Source organism: Montipora foliosa, chromosome 11, assembly GCF_036669935.1.
Source record: "Montipora foliosa isolate CH-2021 chromosome 11, ASM3666993v2, whole genome shotgun sequence".
Taxonomy (NCBI): domain Eukaryota; kingdom Metazoa; phylum Cnidaria; class Anthozoa; order Scleractinia; family Acroporidae; genus Montipora; species Montipora foliosa.
In genome coordinates this window covers 30,180,698-30,205,969 of record NC_090879.1, presented here as the reverse complement: position 1 = coordinate 30,205,969, position 25,272 = coordinate 30,180,698, and the positions used below count along the sequence as shown (strand labels likewise).

At 39.2% G+C, this 25,272-nt stretch overlaps 1 protein-coding gene across 1 annotated transcript; it reads left to right on the top strand.

Annotated features, from left to right (window-relative positions):
- Positions 1-1,052: 1,052 nt before the first annotated feature.
- Positions 1,053-23,555, top strand: LOC137977646 (regulator of G-protein signaling rgs-2-like). The gene is made up of 8 exons (XM_068824932.1): positions 1,053-1,283; positions 1,497-1,607; positions 8,638-8,718; positions 10,236-10,393; positions 14,204-14,266; positions 17,247-17,308; positions 20,382-20,548; positions 21,675-23,555. The coding sequence occupies exons 2-8, from the start codon at positions 1,587-1,589 to the stop codon at positions 21,843-21,845; spliced, it is 723 nt and encodes a 240-aa protein (XP_068681033.1). The 5' UTR covers positions 1,053-1,283; positions 1,497-1,586; the 3' UTR covers positions 21,846-23,555.
- Positions 23,556-25,272: the final 1,717 nt, after the last annotated feature.

The following is a 25,272-nucleotide window of genomic DNA, read 5'->3' as shown; positions in this document are numbered from 1 at the left end:
CACAAAGGTTTGCATAAAGCAGGGCCACCGGCAGCCTCGCTTCCATTCTTTGGCCAGGTAACTTGGCTACAACTGTAAAATGGTCTATTGATGGATAGTTTACAACTTAAAATTTTGTTTGTTATCTCAATATACTTGAATACGGTGCTAATTACAAATAATCAACTGCTCCCTCTAAAACTTTCACCAGACTAGCTTCTAATGAATTGAAATGAATAGCGAGCGGGCCTTAAAGTGCGCTCGTGTTCTTGCTTTTGATTGGCCTCGAGCTCTGACTAGACCCCACTTTAATTAAAGACGTGAAAAAAAAAGAAGTCCTTTGAATGTCTCCTTGAACAACAAATATGAGCACGGCCTTTTTTCCTGGGTCTCAAGCAAAGAAAATAAGAGTTGTAATATCAAGTAAAGAACGTCACAGTTGAGTTAAAATACAGTTTCGTGCTCGCCAAGCTCATAAACAATTCATATTAACATAACTGTGTTGAATAGCGATCAACTGAGAATTGAATAGATGGCGTAATGGATTTTGAATTCGAAACAAGCGGAGAAAAATCTAATTTTTGGTCCAAGTGATGCTTGAGCTCGGTGTTTGAGCATACAACGCCACCTCAATGCGGCTTCGACTGGACGCTCAATGACGAAATTCACTGTTTATTCCGTCGTCAACACATACTTCCAAGCCAGGTGTTTTGGTCCTCATTTTTCGATTGCATCAGACAACCTAATCAATATTCCCAGTGAAGACAATGATAGCAGAAATATCGAAAAGTGACTCGGAGATATTCTCGTATATAACGGCCTGATAATCGTCATGTTTGGCAAAAGGTTTTTACATTTATTACCCCCTTTGGTGAATTTTACCAGCCAAAAAAAATTATCATTGCTGCTTTCCTTTTTAAGCCTCACAAACAAATAACACACAAAATCCTATTTATTTGAGCTCATTATGAAATAACTTCCGTATGTTGCCTCCGATATTATTTCGAATCATTTCTCTTTTCGGAGAGCAAGTCTGGACTACAATACAGCAAATAAAATTGGGAAGAGCTTTTGGAGGTCAACTTGGTTCGAGCCGTGGTCGAAATATCGACTTGACTTCCAAAGAAGTTCGACATTACTCATATTTAATCCCGAAATAAGTTATGCAAATTTCCTTGTCCTTTCAATGACTTCTGTCTTCGGTGTCAATTTTATTGGCATATGTGAATTAGCGACAAGACTACAGCGATATTATTTTACCTCCAGTCGGGTCAAGCAATCGATTGAATGAACAAGCACCTCAGGTTTGTGTTTTTGTGTGCTGTCTTTGACGCCACCGTTTAGTTCTATATTTCATTACGCTTCTGCGGACTGAGAGAAAGGGAGAAAGTTCTTGGCTGCCATTTTGAAATGGGCCATTTTCGCGATGTTTTAATTATTTTATCCTACGCGAACACGGTATTGAATGAAAAGTCAGACGAGCCCTTAACCCGTATTTGCTTGTTTTCCATATCCAGATTGTTTTTTCGTTGATTTCTGGAGGAACCCCTTCCCTCCAGTGAAAACTGGTAAATTGAGACGAAAAAGCTTCTTGATTCGCCAGGCCGATGAGCGCAAAAACTTGGAAGGTCAGTTCATATATAAGATAGCGCCGCGTTAGAATATTTTCTTCATAGCAACGAAGATTGCTTGTGGCCTTTTAGCGTTGCCAACTGTTTATTTTTCGTATTTTTTTTTCTTGTCTTTTGTTAATCTCTCCAAAAGAATATTTAACTCTCTGAGAGACATATCGTCTGAATATCGCACAGTTACGCAATCGCGCTTAAAAAACTCAAAATAAACTATAGGACTTATGGAGGAAGTAATCCGACAGGCTTTATATCGAAAGGCCTTGCTATGCAGCACCTTCCGAATTTTTAAACAGAAGAATCCGTTTTGTTCCATCCTGGAATCCATTTATGTTTACAGGATTATTCTAATTTTATACATAAGTGCGAAAAGTATCTATTTTGCAACAGAGAAATCATACATATGTTGCAGAGTAAAGTTTTATTTTTAATACTGTAGATATTTTATTTACTTTATGATTAACAAGTTTTAAAAAATTTCCTTTTACCAAGGAAAAACAAACATTACTCTACTTTGTGGAAGGGATACGTGATAACGTTTTACAGTATTTCGTTTGGGCTTCAAATTTTTCGTCAAATTGGAGCAGATCGATTACGAGAGGCGACAGTGTTCTTTGATAACATCGTGATTCGGTACAAACATCTTTAAGGTTGCAAGGTTTTATAAATTTACATGCAGCATTTTCGATAGCTTCACGAAAACCCAAAATTTGTATATCATGCAAAATCGTGGCTCAGTGACGTAGAAGTGCAATTTGCTGTTAACGGAACTCCAAAATTTGCAAAACATTTCATTCAATCCTGGTAGACAGCAATGAAACTCTGTACGAAAAATGAAAAAAAATCTTGTAGAAACTGACAGTCTGATCAAAACTGACATTTCTAAACAAAGTCATTAGAGATTTCCTTTTGGAAATTGAAATATGGTGTTTGTTCCTCTTACCTACTAGCTAGCTAGGTTCGAAATATGATAAAATTATGTTGGCTTGAACTTTAAAGGGATTTTTTTCGAGTTCCAGTATATTTAATTCTTTGTGACAACGTTTGTAAGGCCAAGAACAACGGAAAAACTAAAAGAAACAGATATGTCCCAAGGGGCTTTAAAACGTCTTTAAATATGAAGGTTGTATTGTTGCAGCTGCTGCAGCTGTTGTGTAAATTGGAAGCATTTTGTCGCCACAGGCTCGTTGCCCCATTATTGCGCAGAATTTCGTTCAATTTCTCAAGATGATATTCTCTACTTGCACAAATCCCATAATAAAACTCTTTTACCCCGTTACCCCCCAAGATTTTGAATAATAATTGTTTGAGAGAAATCGAAAACAATGTGCCTATGCTCATATGGGGGGATAAAGAGGTGTATTATGGCATTTGTGCAAGTAGAGAATTTAAAAACAGCTGTTCAACATGAGATACACGTTAGCTTGCATCCGTCTCCAAAAAATAAACTGGCTGGGCGCTAATGCCGTGTTCTTCGCGCTGCATGCAGGCCAACTAGAAGGAGAACACAGTAGAGAACGACGAATCATTTGTCCTTCTTTGTGATCTACGTAATTTTCTCGGTGATCTTATATTTTGCCCTTTAAATGACTAACGGGATTATACAAAGACACGTTTAAAGACAGAGACCTTTAAGTGTTATGTAAAGGAACATGCTCCTTTGTTTATATCTTTCCTAAGCATCGAATTAGAATACTTCAGCAATAAACTCATAATAGGCGCAATAAGAACAGTTTCCGAAAACTCATTATTGAATGCGTGCAAAGTTCATTTCTTATCACTTTGTTGACAGTGAATTTTCCTGTTGATTTTCTTTTCCATTTCACGGTGTGGGAGCCGGATTAGTGTCCAAATATTCTCATTTTTACACGGATTATAAATTGGCTCAAAAACATTAAAGCCTTAACGTTTCTGCTTCAAGTCGATTTATGTAGACTCGATCGACCTCTATATAGAGGGTAACCATTACAAAATTCTCGAATCTGATTGATACCGTGCTCGCCTATTTGTCGCGTATTTGGTAAAAGGAATTCGTGTCGTCAGGGAGTAATTGTGCTCGTAATTCAAAATCGGCTTCGCGCTGCACGCTCGGCCAATTTTGAAATTACTCGCTCGATTATTCCCTGGATTCTCCTTGTTCCAAAATGGCCGCCATTTTAGTATTCTTTTGTTTCCATGCAAATTGGCCCTTGTAGTCTCGCTTTAAAACGTAAAATTCAAAAGAATATTTAACCTTGAACGAGGCCAAAAGGGCCAATTTGCATGGAAACTAAAGAATACTAAAGTGGCGGCCATTTTGGAATAACGTGTATTGTACTCCACCAGGAACCACGCGGTCCTATTACTATTACTAATTAACAATTAGACCCGTAGTCCGCAAGGGCTATTGACCCATGGCCCTTGAGGGCGAAGGATAGTATGAACATGTCGCCCCTGTTTCCGATTTGCGTCTGGCAAATCGTCGCTCGCCCCTGTTTCTGATTTGTGTCCGGACAAAATCAATTTCTGAGCCAGGTAACTCGATTTGCATCAGATCTGCTTCAATATGTTTGATTTTTCAATCGCTAAGCCGAACAGCACTTTGGTTCTACGAGCGAGTTTCTACTTCGTCATTCCTAAAACACCTCGTTCGTGTAGAACAATACCAATACCACTTGCGCGCCCGTCTAAGCAATACCGATACCACTTTGCGCGCCCGGTTGAGCAAATCGAGAATGATTCCCACTACAATATCTACCAATTTAGACATTTACCCTTTTTACGCGGGGACTTCTAGGTTACCTCCTCGGTTCCTGGCCTCTGGCCCTTGTTATTGCGGGGGCAATGAGATGGGTAACAAATCACTCTTTAATTTTAAAGCGAAATTTCAGCGTTATTTTATAATTACACAATGTTGCCATGGCAACTTTTCCTGCATTGCCAAAATGGCGTCTTATGAAAGAAATCACCCCATGATATTTGTATACTCGTAAAATCAGGGAATAATTCCACTTGACTTTTGTCCAAAATCAAACAAATTGCCCTCGCCTAAAGGCTGGGAAATTATTTGATTTTGGACGAAATGTGCGTGAAATTATTCCCTATTTTCACTGGTCACCTTTTGATTACCCATACGAATTGCGTCTTCGAGTGCTGATAGTATCTATGCACAAACACAAGAAATGTCTGGCTACCTGGAATCAAAGGAAAGGAACTTTATTTAAATGTTTAGTCGTTCTAGCGCTGGAACACTAATTGCGGGCACTGTAAACTGAAATTAACGCAAATCAAGTCAAATCAAAACGTTTCATACAACTAAGCAAGTGACAGGAGCCCATGACTTGGAGCGAACAACTCCCATACTAACCCAACGTCACGGAATTTTTTCAGATCGATCTATTTTTAGACTACCTTCTCCGCAAAAAAAACAGAGGCGGTTCCGGATCGGTGACGCTATGACGTCAAGTTAGTTTCTTGCGATTGGTCATAGCTGTTGAACCTTGAAAGTTCACACGAAATGCGTGCCTCCAAAGGTCTCCGCCAAAGATTACTGCAAAAGTTGTGTTTAGTTTTGAGCATAGTTACTATATGGTACTAAATTATGATATGTAATTAGGGAGGCTGTCGCCACACGTAATTGTCTCAAGGGAGGAAGGAAGTTACTACCCTGCGAGTAGTTGGTTTCTCCTGCGCATCCAGAGAGAGAAACCAATGCGAGCAACCGTTTGATTTGCCATCAAGCATGTGCGAAATACGTCACACCCCACGTGAATGGCGTCATGCATTTCTTCGTCTTATTTCGCGGGAGAAATATGAAAAGATCGCCGCAGCAGTTACGTAGCTGAACGCACGAGAGAGTGCCAAAACGAGTTTACTAACTCGTTTTACCGGTTCAAATTCAATTTATTTGTCCCTGACTTTGGACGGCGGCTCACTCAAAGAAACAAACGGTTGCTCGCAGTGGTTTCTCTCTCGGTATGCGTGGGAGAAACCAACTGCTTGCGGGGTAGAAAGCTACATACAATGGAAAAACGCACATTAGAATTTAACACGTACGTAGATTTACATGTAAGAGACATTTACAGTCCTTTGTTCCGGCCAAACTCCTTGCTTCTTTAATGTGATCAATTCTGAACTGCTTTGTTCGATTGCTCAGGCAATTTCACAGATTAAATCATGAAAATTTATATAAAACTTAAAACAAACATGTAGCCTTACAACCGAGGTGATTGGTTTGTAACCCCATTATTTCCTGTCTGCGCCCAATATCTTTCGAATTTTCTTTGTTCTTGACTTAATCGAGAGGAAATACGTTTAGTGAATTGCCAGCAAAAATCCCTAGAATCTTTATATTGTCGACCGTTTGCAAGTTAAAAAGAGGTAAAACCCATTTTACTAGCTTTTAAAATGTATTCTACTGATCGCCCTGATAGCACAGAGGTAAATTCTTTTTTTTCCTTTCTATATCTCATGTATTAATTGTTTTCATTACGCAAAAACGGGAGTGAAACATTGTGAACCCGGCATTTGAAGAAAACCGCGGAAAAGATACAGAAAACTTTCTCCTATCATTGTTAGGGCCTACACCATGGCGATAGAAATTCACTTTTCGACCAAAAATTTCATTAAAAAAACTCCAATCTTAAAGAAATATTATTTGTGGGTTGAGAATCACAAGTTTCGCAATTCAAAGACAAACACGTTTTGGCTGTCTGTCTGGCAAACTGTGTGTGCAGAATTTCAGTACTGTAAACGGAAGCGAATTTTAAGAAATATAAAGTCTTCTATTTTAAGCCTGGAGGACGGATAATTATATATGAGGGTTAAGGCATTGATTTTTGCGCGTTCAAACCTCCTCAGGTTTCTGTATTTTAATTTGATGGCTGTTTGGAAAGGTGAACTCTGTTTCGAAACCTGTTTCGAAAAACTGACAAATGAATCGATCATGTCACTGAGTTGTCCGTCTAATTTTCTTAATTATTAAAATAAGCAAAGTACTTTTTCCTTAATGAACGTGAATAAGCAAATCACCTTTTTTTAATGAAGGTGACACATCTCTTTGTATTAGGGATTATCTTTATAATAATGGTGTTTTTCTTTTGTAACTAATTATCTTCCGTAAGATTTGAATTTGTTCATATCTGGGTTCCGGGTTTTGTTTTTGGCTGAGGCAGATGTTTTTTTGTCCACAGCCCCATTGGAATTTAAATAAATCCACAAAAAATTCAATTTAGATAAAAATTCTTCCTCCTAATGCTTGTCTATCCATTGAATGATTAACAACCACGTACTCCCCTTAAAACCACTGGTTATAGCGCTTGCCTTGAGATCCGGGGATCCCGGGTTCAAGACCCGCTCTGATCACTCGTTGAATTTGATCCTGGTAGTCCCTGGTTCAACTTCCCAGCTGCACTTGTAAATAGCCAACTGGTTTGCCTCCGGCCAGTTGGGATTCTTAACAACAAAAGCTGGTTTCCAGGTGGGACGTAGGTAAACACGTTACAGTAAAATATACATGTATTTAAAAGAAAAAGTATATTACATGGAATCAGTGCGATCCCGCAGTAGAAGGCATGGAAGGCGAGAAGGCAAGTTTGTGTTTGAAATCCGAAAGCGATTGTGCGGTCTTTGCCTCATAGGAAAGATTGTTCCAGAGTATTGCACCAATATACTTAAAGCTGCGCTTCAAAAAATTTGTGTATGACCTTGGAAGTGCTAGATCAGTCTCGATATTCCTAAGATTGTAATTTATGTTACAGATGTAGTATCATTGAGTTTAACAATGATACTATTAATTGGATTTAATGAAGGCAAAAGAATTTCAGGGTCGCACACATTTACCGGAATCCCACGTTAAGACATTTCGACATCGGCTGGAGCCATTTACCAAGACATATCAGTACATACACTCTTTTTTATAAGAAAGATTAATTTTTGGGCTGAGGTCAAACGTTCTGTTTATTTTTTTTTCTTTTTTTGGAGATTTGAGTCTGAAAACGTTCTTGACATCTTCTGAATTAAAGTTGCATGTGTCGTATACGATAGGTAGGTTCGACTACAGACTGAGTCTAATTACGGTGGACGCAAACGAAATTTAAAGTCGGCGGTTCTCCATTTGTTGCCGGGTATTATTTTTAAAGTCATCTGGAAATAGTCATCCAAAACAATTTGCCTCGCCTGTGGAGGCCCTAAGGTTCCGCAATCGCTAATTACTCAAGTTCAGGGATATCAAAGTTCATCACTGTTTGAACTATCGCTAGTTGGGGGTATTTACATGAGACCAGGACGAACTCAGACCTGGTATCATGAACATGTGCCGGTATGAAATTTGCATAGCCGTATACATGAAACCGTGACAAAATGCTTAATGCATGGTTTCGGGAAGAAATGATATCTTTTGTGTAATAATATCGCTGACCCAAAAGCATACAGGCTTGGAATTTCTGGACCCGTAACATCAGAAAACGAACTCAGATCTGTACGAGAGTTTCTCGTCTCAGTCCAGCAACCAAGATGAGTCAGATCGGTCTGTGTTCGATCATTGTCTGGCTGGTCTCATGTAAACGCAAGAAAAGAAACGTCTTTGTTCAGACTAAACAACACCTTCTCGTTTTGTCTTTCTTTCGTATTTCAATTGTCTTTTCTTTGGTAAAATTTCTAACTGGTATAATCCATATTGAAACTTATTTTGCTCTCTTACTAGTCCAGAAAGCAGTTCATCCGATCTAATCACGATTCAGTTTTAAAAAAATAACGATGCTCTTTAGTTTGTAAGACATGTTTCGATGTATGTCCTTAGGCTATGTTCACTTGCTATTTGTGTTCTTTTCTAAAAGAATTTTAAGTCCAATTTGTTTTTAATCATGCATTCCTAGACTGTTACAAATTCAACAGTTTTTCAAATATTCGTCATAACTATGGAAGATGTTAGATGCATCGAAACCTGTCTTAATCTTTTCTTTAAAAAATCGCCAACCTCTTTTCATTGAACGTTTCTATAGTTATAAGCAAGCCTCCGTGGACAATACATGTTTTCTTTTCTCTTTTGTAGACCGAATCAGTCCATAGTCGAAACCACGATACGTCATGGTATTACGACTTCAGTCAACCGATTGAACAGGACTGGTCACGGGTAAGCATGCAATGAAAGGCAAGCATATACGCTCCTTCCTCCCCTTATAATTATTAGCAGCCCTTCCCACGCCGCAAACTTGAAAATGTATGCCCCTAACTTATCACGAATATACTTATTCCTGAATGGCGTCTCTTTTATTGTTTTTTGTTAATGTGAAGATTGTCCCACCTCCCGGGGTCGTACCTCTTGTTGAATACTATATTTCGTTGGCTGTATAGTGTCGAACATCCTCTTGTTTTCTGTGCTAAATCCATTGTTATCTTTGTTCGTTCAATTGTTCTTTTGGCCAATCCTAAAGCCCGTTCAATGAGCTACGACACGATCCGAAAATTGGCCTACCAAACCTCATTTTAGAGCAAGAATTCTCTTCAATTCACTGTATAGTATCGACACTTGGTAGGCTAATTTGCACTTGGACAAAAGAATAATAAATTGACCGCCATTTATGAGAAGGTCTATTGTCCACTTATCCCGCAACTTGACACAGTTCCAGATCATTTGTCTCCAAAAATATCTCTGAAATGTCCCTTCAGTTGACTTTGCTTCTCATCTTCTCCTTTATAGTCTACAAAATCTTAAATAAAGGTGATTTTCCACGTCCACAAAGAATTAGCTACTTATACAAAATGTAAAGACTACATTTTGCGCGTATAAACCTATTGTTTCCGTTCATTAACCAATGGTTTCGTTGTTTTCTCGATGCGGTCGCCGTCGCCAGACAGCATTTTTCAATATTTGCGTATTGATTACCCAGGGCCGAGCTTTCAACAAGTTAAATGGAAATAGTTTTTGGGTAATCGCCAAGTTTCCATGAATTGAGCCTACCTGTTGGCTCAATTGGTTTAATATCGGACAACTCCGGAATTAAGGACCCAATACTCTGAGTCTTTAAATAAGCGGGAGAAAGTGCTGCCTTTATAATGACATATGCAAATGCTTAGACTCGGATAAGGTACGATAATCCGTAGTCTCCGTCTCACAAATCTTCAATGTTAATAACGGAACCCACACACTATTCGTAAAGAGTACGGCATGGAGTTCCCAATGTTGTGGTCTGTCCACTCTGGTATACCTACAGGCCCGTATGCAAGAGAGGATGAGGAAAGAAAATGAATCCCCCATACATTGGCTTCTTCCAGTATGATAGGCTACGCAGCTATTTTTAGAGAGGCATCTGATTGGCCAGTTGTAATGAAGTAATGAAATTTTAAATATGCCCGGCATTGGAAACGAGAACTTAAAATAGCTTTGCGAGGCTCAAAATAGTTTTTTTTAAACTATGATGAGGCATGGTGATTCGTTCTCTTACCTCATTCATCCTCTTTTGCCGTGAGTTAGAAGATTGAGTCTCCCTTTTTGAATAAAGTTATCTTTTCATATCCGGTTTTCCTTGATTAATTAAACAATGACGCAGTGCGCTGATTTTTCTTGCTACTTCCCGCCGGATGTTTCAGTTTCTTCAGTTGGAGAGCTTCCGGAAATAGACACCCGTAATTTTCACTTTTTTTTTTCAGACTCAAAACACACAGCTGGAAATATACTTGAAGGAGACTAACATCAAGAAAGCCACTCTTGAATTCGAGGAAGTCGCGCGTGAACCGATATACAACAGCAGACGAAAAGACTATTGTTGCTTATGTTCGTGCTTCTGTTGCTCCTGTGATTGGTATTGGTATGTGGAATTTCTTTTAGTGCAGTTTTCAAATGACTGTCAAAAAAGATAACACGATTGCAATTGCTACCCTCAGTGATTGGTTTAAAAATCTCACGCCAGTTTATCAACTAATGACCACCAATCACGACTTGCACGCCCGATTTTTCCCGCGCTTTGAGCAAGTTACGCCAGGAGCCCATCACCCGGAGCCTGAATCTCCCAAATAAACCCTTGGAGACAATCTTTGCCCGTATCTTTTTATTTTTAGATGTTCGAATTCCTGCGAATTCATTATGCCGTCCAATAAGAACAAAGTTATTGTATTACGTCACAAGCAGTCACGCACCAGTAATCGCGTTCGTCTCAGAGACGGTTCTAAAAATAAAAAGATACCGGCAAAGGTTGACTCAAGGATATAGTCTGGATGGAGGCTCCGGGTGATGGGCTCCTGGTTACGCGGAACTGCCACGAATTTGGATTGGTTCATTGCGCTCTTTGCATCTGTTGTAAATACTTTGGTATTCACGGTTTTACGACACTCAATTGAAATCGATCCGCTCTTTCTTTTTTAAACATTATTATCACGGTCACGGTGGTCTTTTTTTTATCAGTATGTAAACTCACCTCTCAATTTTCAATACACTGTCAGGTAGACAAGTATTGAGAATGAAGATTATTATCAGCTTAAAGGATATGATCCTGATATAACAGGAAATTCTCATGACCAGCTATCGAAGAAATCTAAGAAAGTAGTTAGGAGAGTAAACTTTTAGTAATAGGGGCACAGCTAAGCAAGGACTGTGACGGCTACAAGAACGCCAATAAACAATATAATAGGTTTAATGAACGAGAAAAGAAAAGTTATGCACGCCCCGTAGGTGCGGTTAACTTTTTACGAAATGGAGAAGTGATCCTCGATCGCACTTAAGCAATTGTCCCTTATAGATACACGAAAAAATCAGGTGGCTCCAGGAAGACTCGAATCCGTGACCTCTGCGATGCTGGTACAATCCTAAACCAAATGAGCTATGAAGCCACACAAGAGGAAGCAGGGAGAAAGTCAGTTTGTTGGGCTCCGATGTGTTCCCGTGAATTTATCGGACTTATCTGGACAATGTAAGAGATATAGGAGAAATCGCGAAATTGTCACAGTAACGGGAAATAATATTTGATCAGGTTTGACCTGGATATCCGAATATTTCAACTCAGCAAACCATCGATTTGTCCCGAGCACGTTTTACTTCATTCTGCCAAAGGCAAGTGCGTCAAAGAAATAGACTAAGATGCATGAAGCACGCGCAGCACGAGACCAAATTTCAGAATTGACCCGGTCACTAATTTGGATATCAGCACGATTCAGTGGCTTGCGTTCATGATTGCCGCGGTGGCTGTTGCCGTCCTCTTGCTCACAAGTTTTGCGGAAACGGTGAGCGAAAGGGTTGTCTCTAAAAAGCGAGCCACGGGTCATATAACTTTATCAGTAAAATATACGGAGTGTCATACTATGAGTGTGCGACTATGCCAAAAGCTGACTAATCTTTTTCAAGGTTTCGAACGATTTTTGAAAACAATTCTGAAAAATTGTGCGTCAACCTTAAACTAAAAGTTCACTGGTCTCTCCATTCTGAAAGCCAAAGAAAAATAACCTTTATCGCTAAATGCGATTCTTCGTATCATGTGTTCTTTAATCCGATCGAGTTTTTCTTTATATCAGTATTTCAAAGACTAATCAGCAGCTACATATCGTAGCTGGTTCGCACGTTGAGCGTGATCACCTGCATGTTTGATGACACAGACAATAGAGCTTTGTTCGTCGTGCAGTAATTTCTACCTTTCGCCATTTTAACTGTCAATTGTCCCTGGAGGATTGCAAACCACCAAAAGAATGGAAGGCGAAGTTGTCGGGGTTTAAATGCATTCTCATTTACTTTCAACCGCCAGCTGGTATTAAGTGCGTGATTTTCCTTTACGGTTTCTTTTTAAGTGCGTGCGAAATGAACACTGAGGGATTTGATCTTTGGCTTACGCTGTAATGTCTGTGCTGTAAGCCCCGATAAGATGTTCGGATTAGATCGCTCAGAAGAGCTGTACGATTATTCCCGGCACTGCAAAAATATTTAAGTCTGCATGGAAAAGAGCAGATTGTTAACGCAGACAGCGTCAAAACATGGGCGTTGCATCGCTTCATGGTACGAGAGGGGCATGACTTAAGACATCGCTCCAAAGGTGAATGGGGTCAAACTTCAAAAAACACTTCAGCTGGAAGAAACTGCGAATCACTGAAGAAACAACTTTTCATCAAACTTCGAGAAATACAAGAAACATCAGTTAAAGATACAAAGAATATTTGATGACCAATTGGGACTAAAGAAAAACCCAGATGGGACTTGAAACCAGATAATGGTTGAGTGCACGATTGCTTATCATAGAGTGGGACTCAAATTTTACTGAATTCTATTGGGTCATCATATATTTAGAAACAGAAGGTACTTTTTTCCAATAAATATTAATTTACACGAAGAAAGGTGCTGTGAAGAGAAAGCCCTGCTAGCACTTAATTACAATGTTACAGATGATAGGTGATTTCTAATAATCAATGTGCGATCTTACAGTTTTTGAAAAGGTTACAGTATAAGATGATAAAAGGCGAGGGAAGTATTGCCCTATTTGCCGCATTACTTATCAGTAATCTCTTTCATAAGCGTTACCGCTAACCTGAGCATCAAGTTACTGTACTTCCGAGTGCGTTGTCAAAGAATATGCATATGTTTTTTACATGCAATGGTCTTCCTGTCACAATTAAGGCCCTGGCAAACTGCTTTAACATCCGTTCGAATTTGTTGAACAGCAGTGTTGAAAATAGTTTAACATCGTTCAAGAAAATCGAACGGATGTGTAAGCAAATGTTGAAGGCATCTGCCGGGCTTCACTTTACACACCCACAGTCCCATCAACTGAATTTCATATATTCTTCATCATGTGACCTAAACACATTTCAAACAACACTGAGGAAAGCGAAAAGACCGAGCCTGATAATCTCTACCTCATTTTTTCTGGAATTCGTGCAGACGGGTAGCCCTTCTTAGCATTTTGAGTCAATATGATGTGCACGAGACATGTCATATTGCACAAACATTTATACTGTTAGAAAATATCTTCGTTAAAATTTTAATGCAATCCACAGTGAGCTTTATGCATGGTTAATATCAGCACGATCACCAAAGTTCGCGTACATGAAGCCAAACTACAGAACTTACAAAGGCAATAAAAAATACGAGTTGTCACTAAAAAAAGTAATAAACCCTCTTTACATTGATGGCTTTTTTTGTGTGCGCAGTTAATCTTCCCGTCAAAGCAAGGGAATTTTAAATCTCCAAATTTTTTTTTTCGTCCTTTTAAGACGATTAATTAAAAGGAATTTAAAACCGAAATCTCTGAAGCTAATCCTTCAATATTCAGCTTAACTGTAAAACGCCCTGCCACGTATCTCCGATTTCCCCAACAAAAAAAAAATTGAACTTTCATTTTCTAGTTTCTTGGAGAAAAGGAATTTGTCCCCAAAGCTAAAGAAATAAGATCTGGAACGCTCCCAAATTGATTCAACTGGGTGGCCATAGCGGGGTCAAACTCGTGATTCGTGTTTTGTGCCAGTAATTAAACTGTCAAAAATTTGAATTATTTCCTTATGACCGCAAAGGAGTTTCCGTAGGGTGTAAAATAGATACTGGTTTGTTTTATTTGCTTTCGTCAATTGATTGCGATCAGTGCTGGTCAACCAATATTACTTATGGATTTCGAATCTTTATTCTGCTTCCTCAACACCAACAGCCCGGCCAGGAGATTCCGTGTGGGCAGTATGGATCCTTCTTCGAGCAAAAACTACAGTCCCAAGTAAGTGATAAGCTTAAATAATGATTAGCATTTTTCTGGTTGTGTTGTTGCCGGATGCGGCAGTTCCCACTTATGGCGTAGTTATTGTAGTACGTTTGCGCTTGCTAAATTGCTGTATAATTCAGTAACCCATTGAAAGAACCGAAGCAAGACCATGCAAATTTCAATCTACTCGACGAAAATATGTCGAAATATAGAATCTCGATGATCAGAACATTCTAGTAAAACTAAATTTATATCGGCAATTGAATGGTCTGTTTGAGAGAGCTTCGTTCCGAAGTAGATTCGGAAATTCTATGCAAAAGATGAAGCTTCTTTCGATCGATAATAAAGTATTTTTTATGTACGTTGAAAAGGGCTTACAAAACTTGCATCCTATCGAGTTTCAAGGGACAATTAGTCACAGTATTCCATTCTTTTCTAATCTTCCAGAATTTGGCGAGGGCAATCTGCCGGAAATTAAAAATATCGACCTTCTTTAGATAAAACTCGAGGTAAAGAATAGAACGTTATTATTTCTTTACCCGAAGCGGAAATTCTCGTCTTTTGTAGTAGAACGTATGTTCTTAAGGTTCAACAGAGCGTTTCCCTGCTTGTCGTGTAGTTTATTTTTTTGCGTCGATTAAACTCGTTTCATCCCCATTGAAACTAAATCTGAGAACACTTGTATCGCACCACTCGTGTGTATTTCTTCGAGAATCTTGGGGGATTCGGGAGGACAATTAGAACTAAATAAATATATTTAATCGTAAATTTTTTTTCATTTCCTAAATATCAGGGAATTTAATCATATCGACATACGATTTTTATAGTAAGTGACAGAAATAGACAATTTAGGAATGTTTTCGACAGTTTTTGACATAAAAATATGTCTGGACTGACTCGAAAATAACCTAAGATGATATGGCTTGTTTCGTCTTAGATGCTTTTGTCTTAGTTAATCTCCGATGATGGGAAACATCTTTTCAGCAATTAAAGAGGCATTATTGTGTCTTTTACAAAGCTTAGTCTATGAAAATTAGTACAGTGTTTCATTATTTTTAGCACTGTTCTCTGCCGTGCATCGAAATGGCCAATATTTTGCCTTTTGTTCAATATAAAAAATATTGCGAGCAGACTCTGTGGTGACATTAGTTAACTGTAGATTACTTTTAAAAGATTAGACTTTTTATTTTAAATCTCATATTAATTAAGATAAACAGTGAATCGAAGGTCAAATGTTTGAATTTCCGGGTATTGTTCAACAGCCGGAAATGCGTTGCGAAAGACTTACTGGAGAAAAAAACCAGTCAAGTTCTCGTTGCGTTCTGTAGAAGTCACGCAATAAATGGTTTCTTTCCGATTTGTGCATATGCGTACAGTCGCATACTCTTTGGAAGTCCCCAGAGGCCACGATACTTAAGCTCAGCACCAATACTGATAGATAAAAGCACTGAATACACAAAGGGTCAAATCAGTCACGTGATCAACTCAAACAAATTGGCTTCCATGTTGGTGCACCTTCCAACACCGTTTACAACAAGGTGGTATTAGCAACCTTCATATAATTCCTCAAAGCATTTTGTTTTCCCCACAAATTTTGCATAAACTATTATTTTTAAATGTACTTGAAAATAGTTGACAATAGTTTATGCAGAATTTGTTCAGAAAACAAAATGTACTGCGGGTTACATTAAGGAAGCTAATTGTGTGCGATTTTCGGTCGTGGAAAAAAATTGGGAGAGATTAAGGAGTGTGTATGTCTAGAATCCCTTCCATAATCACAAACGCTTGCAATGTGGGAGCAAGATTCCGCTAATCATCCCAAACAGTGTGCACAAATTGGTAACGCCATACTTCTTAGTGATGATCCAGACGGCAATCAAAGCATCGTTCATCCATACGCTGAGATCGTCTCATCTTGGCCAAGGCAACAAACTTGTTGGAAATAAAGTGGCACTGTACGCTTTCTACAAATCCTAAGACCACTTGTTGTATACCTCAAGAATTTTAAAACCTTTTAATTGCTCCTGAGTGTAGAAGCTAGTTTCAAGAACTAGATAGCACAGTAAATCAATTGGTTCCACGGGTGGTAAACAGTCGGGCTCGTAGCGTTTCCCCTCCATCTAAACAGGATCCGCTATTTTCTCCATATAGCGCTTTCTCTTTTTTTCGTATTGAGACAAAGGAATTGATAATTCTTTACTGATATCAGCTGAGGAAGTTGAAGGATCTTGATCACAAGCCATTCTTTTCCAAAACACCACTATGTCAAGTTACCTAATTTGCATAAAACTATACGTGAGCGCAGGTGCACCAACATGGCGGCTGATAGTTTATGACGTCACATGGATACGATCCCGTTATAACAAGGGATGCATAATGGTTACAAAAGGGACCTTCGCTTTAATAACTGTGCATGTTGCCAAGGGACGTTATTGATATTCTGGGTGCTAAACACGAGAACTGCGATCTTGGAAACAGTATGGAGATCGCAACGAAATGCACGTTTCTGTGACAGGTCACCGGCGAAAAATCGTAGGGCAAATATAAGTAGTGTACGTGAGGCTTGCATCTTTGCCCTTTCGATTCAAACGCGTTGTACATGTTTTTTTTAATTAACACGACAGCCGAACTAGCAAATTGCTAACAAATGGCCCGATTATTATCCTCACCGACATGTCTGCTATCAAAACGAATCAAGAGTGAATTAGATAAGAATGCGTTTATGGCATGGGAGGGCTCCCCAGCACAGACACAAATGAGTCTATTTTTAGAATACCCGTTCCCGCGAAAAATGGTTGTTACTTGTTATGTCCCTGAAAAAAACATGGCAGAAGCAGTCACGCGTGACATGGCTTCTCCTGATTGGTTAAAATGGCGAGCCTTTGTTTGTTTTCGGGCGTAAAGTCCATTTGTGACTGTGCTAGGGAAAGACCGCAAATTGATATAGAAATTCACTGTTGAGCGAATCTTCTTTCATTTTCTTGTTTGATTTAAGACCGAGCAGAGAGGAAGTCGAAGAATGGGGAATAAGCTTTGAAAAACTACTTACAAGCAAAAGTAAGTACCACTCAAATTAGGACAGGCCACTTTTCCCAGAGGTTGGAGCGCGGGAAATCGTTCCGCTAAGGCCTTTATACGCCTTCATCTGAATTTGTTTACGATGATCTCAACACCACGCACATTTTGAAAATAGTGAACCGGTCGCCTCCTTCCAGTTGTGTTTACAGTTGAGAAGTGCAAAGGCGTGTCGCAACCCTGTTTCAACTTTCCTAACCATGCACTCCTCCCATAAAGTGACATTTTCTGGCCTATCATATCACTACACCAAGGTAACACAGAATACCGAAAACAATCTCGAATATTTCAACAAGGCACTCTCAATCTCTACAAAACCAATAAAACTAAATTTTCTTGTTTCAGTCTCCATCGATGCAACACCATAGCTTCTTAGAAACTAACCAATTCACAGGTTTCTTTTTTTCACACTGTCGGGTTTGTTTTATTTTTTATTTATTTTTTTTTTTTCTTTGCATACACGACCCCACAAAAAAAACGTCTCTGCCTTTTTTCTGGAAAACAATATTTGCACAACTGGGCCCGTAAAACAAGATTAATTCTAATCCAAAATGTAAAGATTACTTTTCTAAATTTAAATTTCATTGTTGTCTTGTAAAACGTAACGCGACTTGTTTTTGCTTGTTTTTTTTATTCATTTATCTTACTCCACGTTTCGTGTAAATTAGGGTTGCTAAAATGTGCAATGGAAATTACAAAAATTATAGAAAACGACAAAATATTGGTAAGCCCGTTATATGCCCTCGAAAGAAAATAGGTTTTTTTTACCCTTCGACTCCTCTGGAGTGATCGGTATGTAAATTCTCATCACAATTTCAATGAAATGTCAGTCAGACAGGTATTGAGAGTGAAGATTATTATCAGCTTCAGAGTTGTGATCTTGATATAATAGCAAATTCTCATGACTACAAAACAAAGAACTGCTAGTTGGGAGAATGAACATCTCGATCGTTAATAGATAATAGCGTTAAGGTGATTCCCTAGTATTGCCCTGCGCATCCTGTTCTGGTCATAACACAACATAAGCCATGTTCGTATTAAGGCATGGCTAAGAGGCTTTATGATCAAATTTCACGGCTCAGTTCTGTTATCTTTGTCTCACAAGTCTCAACCGGGTATTTCTTAACAAAATAATGTTTAAATTTAACCATAAAAACTCGTAACCATGTGTGAATATTGATATACAGTATCCAACGTGGCCAAAAAACATTTCAAAATGGCGACCTTTTGTGCGGGAAAGCTCGCCAGAAAGAAGAATGGCCATTTTCAGAACACAGTAGTAAAAAGAAAAACGGAAAACTCTTTAGATTCTCGCAAAAAAAAGGGCGATTGATAGCCTTGCTGAAACTTAAAGAGTCATTTCAATCCGAGAGTGAAAGTAAAATCGCGCTATCGGGGAGACGTGTTGTCGAGGGGTCGAGCTTGGTGCGTGACCTATCTTCTTTTTGGCATCATTTTATTCTCTTACTCCTCCTCTTTGTGCTGTTTAAAAAAAAATTAAAAATTTACATCAGAAAAAAAAGTTACAGGGCAAAAAGTATTCGTAGCCATCACTCGAAGACACAAAACTGTCTCCTCGAGATCACGCACCGGAGGAATATTTGTAGTCAGTGCCTTTTCATGACGTGTGCCTTTGCCATAAAAAAAAACGTTAATTATTCCTTTTGAACAACACAATACACCTGTTTTGTTACTTAAGAATTACCTCAAAGCTGTGCTTCCTGTTCCTGCGAAACGTATAGCATGAAGTGGTGGAACAAATTTGTCCTTGATAGATGAAATCGCAATGATCCACTAATCAACTTGAGCAAGTTGTCTCCCAAACGAGCTTGGTGACCTATTTTTTTAATTGCACATTTCGAGTCACCATAATGTAGGGAACAATCGAGAAAGTTTAAAGAAAATCTCACGACAACTTCTATTACTAAGGAATCACCTTAAGTACAAAGAGAGACGAAAAAGAACAAGTGAAAAACGATTTGCTGAAATTGATGGGTTAAGAATTAATACTGGGCAAAATAATATTAGTAAAGTGCTCTTTTGTTTGGTGACTTCTAGCATATAGAAATAGGAATATCACTCTAATAATATACCATTCGATATTTGTTGGACAAAACGTGTTTTTTTTCTGTTAAAAACTAGGATTTAGCTGCCTATGGGAAACACCTCGAATCGCGTAATTATATCCTCAGATTGCTCAGATAAAGAAAGAAGAGCGAAATTACAAAACTTGTGATGACTTTGAGATTATTTATTAAATTGGCCTCCTGTCATATTAACAAGATACCGACTCGCCCACCTCTTCTTCTATTAGAACGAGACTGCATCTAAAAGTGCCATTGACTTGTAATGCGCCGATCAAATCGAAACTTCAACATCCCCCCCCCCCCCGGGTAAACCCCGGGCATTTGACTATCTTCTGTGCCTGGGAAGTAGGGAATTTGACCTTTGCCTGTGTGGGGTAGGGAGAATTGAACCGGAAGAGTCAGGTTTCAAATGATTTTTTTTCGGGCGCCGAAGTCGCTAACAGCCATAAAACACGTGTTTGGACGAGATGGAAGAGTTTAAAGGAAGAGATATAGCATTTGTGAGTGACTGGCTTACAAAAAAGGTCTCCAAAAGTTGGACACAGACAGACAAATCCGATCACAGGGTAGGGCATTTGAAAGCTATTTTGGCGGGACTTTGAACGATCCAATCTTCAAATGTTCAAATGACCGTGGTTTGCCTGGGAAGGAAGGGGGGGGGGGGGGGGGATGTTGAAGTTTCGAGATGATCGGTGCATAAACCCTTCTCCAAACATTGATGCATATTTGGGTAACATTCGTTAACCGGCCAGGTAATGCACCAACAATGTCATTCAACATTCATCCAATTAAAAAACAGTGTTGGATCAACTGGATCGAAATTGGGATCAATTCTCAACACTCCACCTTATGGAAGCAGCCATTTTCACGTTCTGTTGAAAATGGATAAATTCTTTTGGTTGCCCAGAACCAGTAATTCAACCTTACAAAGAGTCGCTTTCATTTTTATGATTTTTTTACTTTGACAGCTGGCGTAAAAATCTTTCACGACTTTTTGAAGTCTCAATATTCTGAAGAAAACTTGTTATTTTGGTTGGCGGTGGAGAAACTCAAGAAAGAAACAGATCAGGCAGCGGTCAAAGAGCTTGCGCAAACCATTTACCGCGATTACTTATCGTCAGAATCGCCGAAAGAGGTAAGCAGAGGTTGATAAAAATTATTTTGTACTGAATTAAAACAAAACGTTTCCACGTCTCCTTTATCAATGGCTTAAGCAGGCCTGAGGAGGAAAGAGATGCTTTGATGCAAAAAAATCAAATTCAACATTGTTCTGTTTCCACAAAAAGTCAAGTTCAAATTTCTGAACTGAGAGTATTCCATTTTTAGTGGACCGATGTCTTGCGTTTGGATTTGGAAATTCTGCAAAAGTGAATGGTAAAGATTGGCGCTCCAAGATGTTTTCCTGCCAGAGCGCGTTCCGACGGAGCGGTGCGTTGGATGACGCAAACAGTTTTTCTCTCGTGAGCTTCTTCTGTCCGTCATTCAGCATTTGTTCATTTCACTATTGTTGCATTATCCCAATAGTTTCGTTGCAAACAACTAGTTTTGCTGTTAATGAAGCAGTTGTCATAGGTGTTGTAATATCTATCGTAAGCTGGCAATTGGTTGGTATGGGTGGTTTGCAATCAATCTCTAGAGACGCAAATAGCAATGCTGCAATGTACAATTTCTGGTGGACGAACAAAAGGAGTCAATACGAGATCTTTTGTTTTCGTCCACCAATATGGTGGCGATGACGTCATGTGAAAACCACCTGTAGATGTGTTTGCATGAGAGCGCCGGTATGCAAACATTAGTTGTCACGTCACTCCCTGTGCTTTTTCCAGAGGACGTTATTTTATAAAGGCTCTTTCCGTATTTGCATAGCCTGATTTATAAGCATCATTCTCAAAATTTACACACATGTCCAATACACTCAACTAGATCTACTATCAGCTAGAACCGGAAGTCGTATCTGTTTCACGTGAAGTCTATCGGAGTCCACTGGAGTCGCATTGAGTCAAATGGAGTTACCGGAAGTCTAAACACTTGAAATTAGCAGATTGGGGACTAATAGTCCAACGAAGTCCATCGGATCCTCTGGAGACTCACCGAGGCCAATAGAGTTAACGGATGTCTGCTCGCAACATTTTAAATACGCCACGTAAAGAAACATAACAGTCTCGATTTTTCCCAACGCCCCTCGTGTTTAGATTAGTCTGTGCAAACACGGAAAAAGTCCTCTAATGCTTAAAATAGTGAATATTTACTTCTTGTAACAGGTCAGCATAGACCACAGAACTCGCCAAATGATCGAGGAGGTCATGGAGGAACCGGACCAGACAGTTTACGACCACGCACAACGGCATGTCTACTACGTCATGTACCAGGACTGTTACCCAAGATTCATAGTATCGAACGTATTCAAGGCGCTGCAAATGAATCATAACTGATCACGTGATTCAGTGCCATAATTTAAAAAAAACAGTTGCCTACAACAGGAGCACGTGACCTGAAGCGTGCGTCTTCGGTATATTAGTGTCACGGCGTTTTTCGGACTGAGTTATGTTCAGATTGATTTTTCCACGAATCGTGACCTTTCCAGCCAATCAGATGTCTTACATAATTTATTAGTACCCTTTGGTTTGAAAAGGCTCGCTCGTACGATCTGAAACGTATTTAAGAACTCGTCTAAAGAAAGCTTGGTTTGTGAAAATGACGACATAGACCTAAGGCGCTTTCCATTCGACCAAAAGGTCTGGTAAAAAATTTCAATAATTTCTTGTATTTTCCAGTTGGCCGCTCGAAACCAACCACAGCAACGAGTACTGCCCCAAAATGGAAACATCAATTGCGCCCGAGGTGGAATGAACCAATGGGAAGGGATTTCTAGTTGTTCCAGAATTCCCGAATTTCAGGACCACTTCATAACTTATACCCAACTTTCCAAGAATGTTTTCCGGACTACTATCGTTTCATTCGATTCATTAGCCGGTTTTTCGAACTTTTGGTCGAACGGAAAGCGCCCCTAGCATGAGATTTGTTACCTTCATATGATAATGATCAGAAGCCCATTAGCCGGAGCCTCCATCTTCCATATTAACCCTGTGAGTCAACGCTTTCCCGCATCTTTCTATTTTTAAAAGCACCTCGCAGGGGGGCTTTACTGGGTGTTTTCAGAATAGCCAATCATAAGCGACCTATGGTCAGCCATTTATTACGTCACATAGGTATGTGACGTATTTGAACCACTTCACGTATGTTCTCAGTCACATACGTCACATACGTCAAAATATAGTAGTTTTAAAAAATAGAACGATACGAGAAATGGTTGACTCAAGCGTACAATAAAGTAATGGGCCCCTGTAATGATCGATTTCCAAGCCGCCATGTTGAATTTTAGAGAGAGGGGAATGTCTTTCTTTCACTTGAAAAAAAAAATCAACATCAACAATTAGCAGTCAAACAATTCGCTTGTACCGCAAGTTAGAAAAAAACAATTTTTAAATCGGTCCCAAACTTGTTATACCTTTTTTTTTTAATTTTTTCCCTGACGACGGAGTTTTCTTGAAAAAACTTAGTTTCAGCGTCCCAGTTCTTAAAATGTCCGGAGCTCGACTTAGATAAAAAGTAATGAACGGTCCACTAATTTGATCATTAATGACTACTCTGTGTGCCAGCTGGTTAGATATTGCCTGCAACAGGTACATTCTGCTGGCATTTCAATCATGCTAACCGCGTGGGACTGCGCAGCACCCGATCCAGACTTCTTTCGACTCCAACATTCTGGTTCACTTTTCACGCGGATTTCAAAAGGCTGCTCATCAGATAATCATAGTTGTTTTTTCCGCGATTCATTTCACGTTCAACAGAACGTCCAAGGAAAACGAGTCTGAGATACACACTTATCAAAATGATCGTTATGTATGATTGCTACCTGCTCGTCAGAGCGCCTCTCTTGATGAGTTATCCTACAACTAAATGCACATAGGTGTAAAAAGCTGCAGATCGAGGCTATCAATTCTTGCAAAAAAATCTAGTATTGATTAAAAATTTAATTCAAACCCCATTTGAAGTGATGTAAAAAACGGAGTTTAACACTCAACCCACAAAAGATGATATAAGGAACTTACGGTGATAAAAACGTCATCTCAAAAAAACAACTTTGCATTGTCGTGAATCCATCGAGATTATTCCACCTCCTTCACGTTGTACAATAGGGAGCTTAAGTAACGACAACGGCGACGGCAACGAGAACGCCCCCAGGGGGGGGGGGGGTACTTCCTATTAGTGGCCTAATGGGGATGTGCCGCTGGATGGGGTTGCATTTTCACGACTGAATTGACTATAATGGAGTTGAATTTTCAACAAAGTTCCCGACAGAGTTACTAGAATGGGATCGCCAATTGTCGGGATTCTGGGGGTAAGAAAATTCTGGCTAGTGGGATATAAAAATGGAAAGATTCACGGTAGAAAAAAGTTGTTACAGGAAGAACTGTAACGCTGTTGATTTAATACTTACTAGTCGCATTACATTCTGTTTTGAAATTACATTTAAAATACTTTACGTAGGGTTTATGCATAAACAGAAAGTGACTAAGTTGGGGTCGCTAAAATTACATTTACCCAAAAGTGACTAAGATGGGGTCTATAATTGGCCATAAAATAAACTATAAAGGGGATGGGATTTTGAAAGGCCAGCGGCACATACCCAGCGAAAAAACAACAACGTGAAATAGCCAAGAAGAACGTCTTTCTCCCCCAAATCAAGTGCTGTTCTGACCAGTGTCATTTTTTGGGAACTACCACATCCTTGTCATATTAAAAAGGTTGAAATAGTCAATAAGCGATTAAAATAACGCGAATTTATATTTTGAGATGACGTTCTCGTTGCCGCTGCCGTTGCTTAAGCTCCCAATTGAGTTTAAGCAAAAACGACGTTTACGACAACTAAAACGTCATTCCAAAATACAACTTTGCATTTTGGCGAGTCTATCGAGATAATTCCACCTCCTTCACGTCGCACAGTGAGTTTAAGCAAAGACGGTGGCTATCGCAAGTATTACGCAATTATTCCGTCTTGTTCACGTTGTACAATACGGGTGATCTATCCTGTAACTGGAAGGTTACGAAAGGTTTTAAAGTAAAGATAGCAAATAAATGGTTCATTGTTATATGCTCACGTTGTCGCCAAAACCTAAAATTTAGTGATTTCACGTTGTTGTTTTGTGGAGTACATCAAAGAAATGGACGGAAATTCGTGCTGCACGATTATTTCTTTATTTAATTTTTAACCAATAACATTCTTGCTTCGTGGCGTTCTCGTTGCCGTAAACGTCGTCTTTGCTTAAACTCCCTATTTAATGTGAGCGAATTGGGTACTAGTGGTTTCAGAGTAAAGTCTTGCAATCAAGTTGATGTCAGTCTCGCCCGCCATTTTGAAACTGACTCCATCTGCGTCTGTTCCCGCGTACCCTAGTTTCCTTCTTTTTTGAGTTAAACGTGTGAACGTCGCTGTGGCCAAACACTGTAGCAAGCACCAAGAGGCCGTTTGGGTCCCCATGCGACCACTTTCAACTCATTTAATACACCAATGGGAAAAACACGTTGTTCAGCTAAGGAATAATCCCCTCTGTTTTTTAAGCACACAATGGAAAGATTAAACGTCGCGTTTAAGGTAAACAGCAAATGTTTGCCTGTCAGAGACTTTCTGTTTGTACGATTTCGTTACATTTGCGGTGGGTGTGAAAATGAAGGACAACGAACATTCAATTAGGAAATAAGTTTAAAGGCGCTGCCAAGCTGTGATTGTAACAACCTGGTTTTGATTAGAACTCATCCAATCATAATTTAATAAAATGTGTGTATAATTTTGGGATT

Bases quoted from the DNA above. Each gene is read 5' to 3' on its own strand.
- LOC137977646 (XM_068824932.1), top strand. From the start codon at position 1,587: ATGAGCGCAAAAACTTGGAAG. The intron at 10,394-14,203 runs GTATGTGGAATT...CAACACCAACAG, and splicing joins TGCTCCTGTGATTGGTATTG to CCCGGCCAGGAGATTCCGTG. The intron at 20,549-21,674 runs GTAAGCAGAGGT...TTCTTGTAACAG, and splicing joins CGTCAGAATCGCCGAAAGAG to GTCAGCATAGACCACAGAAC.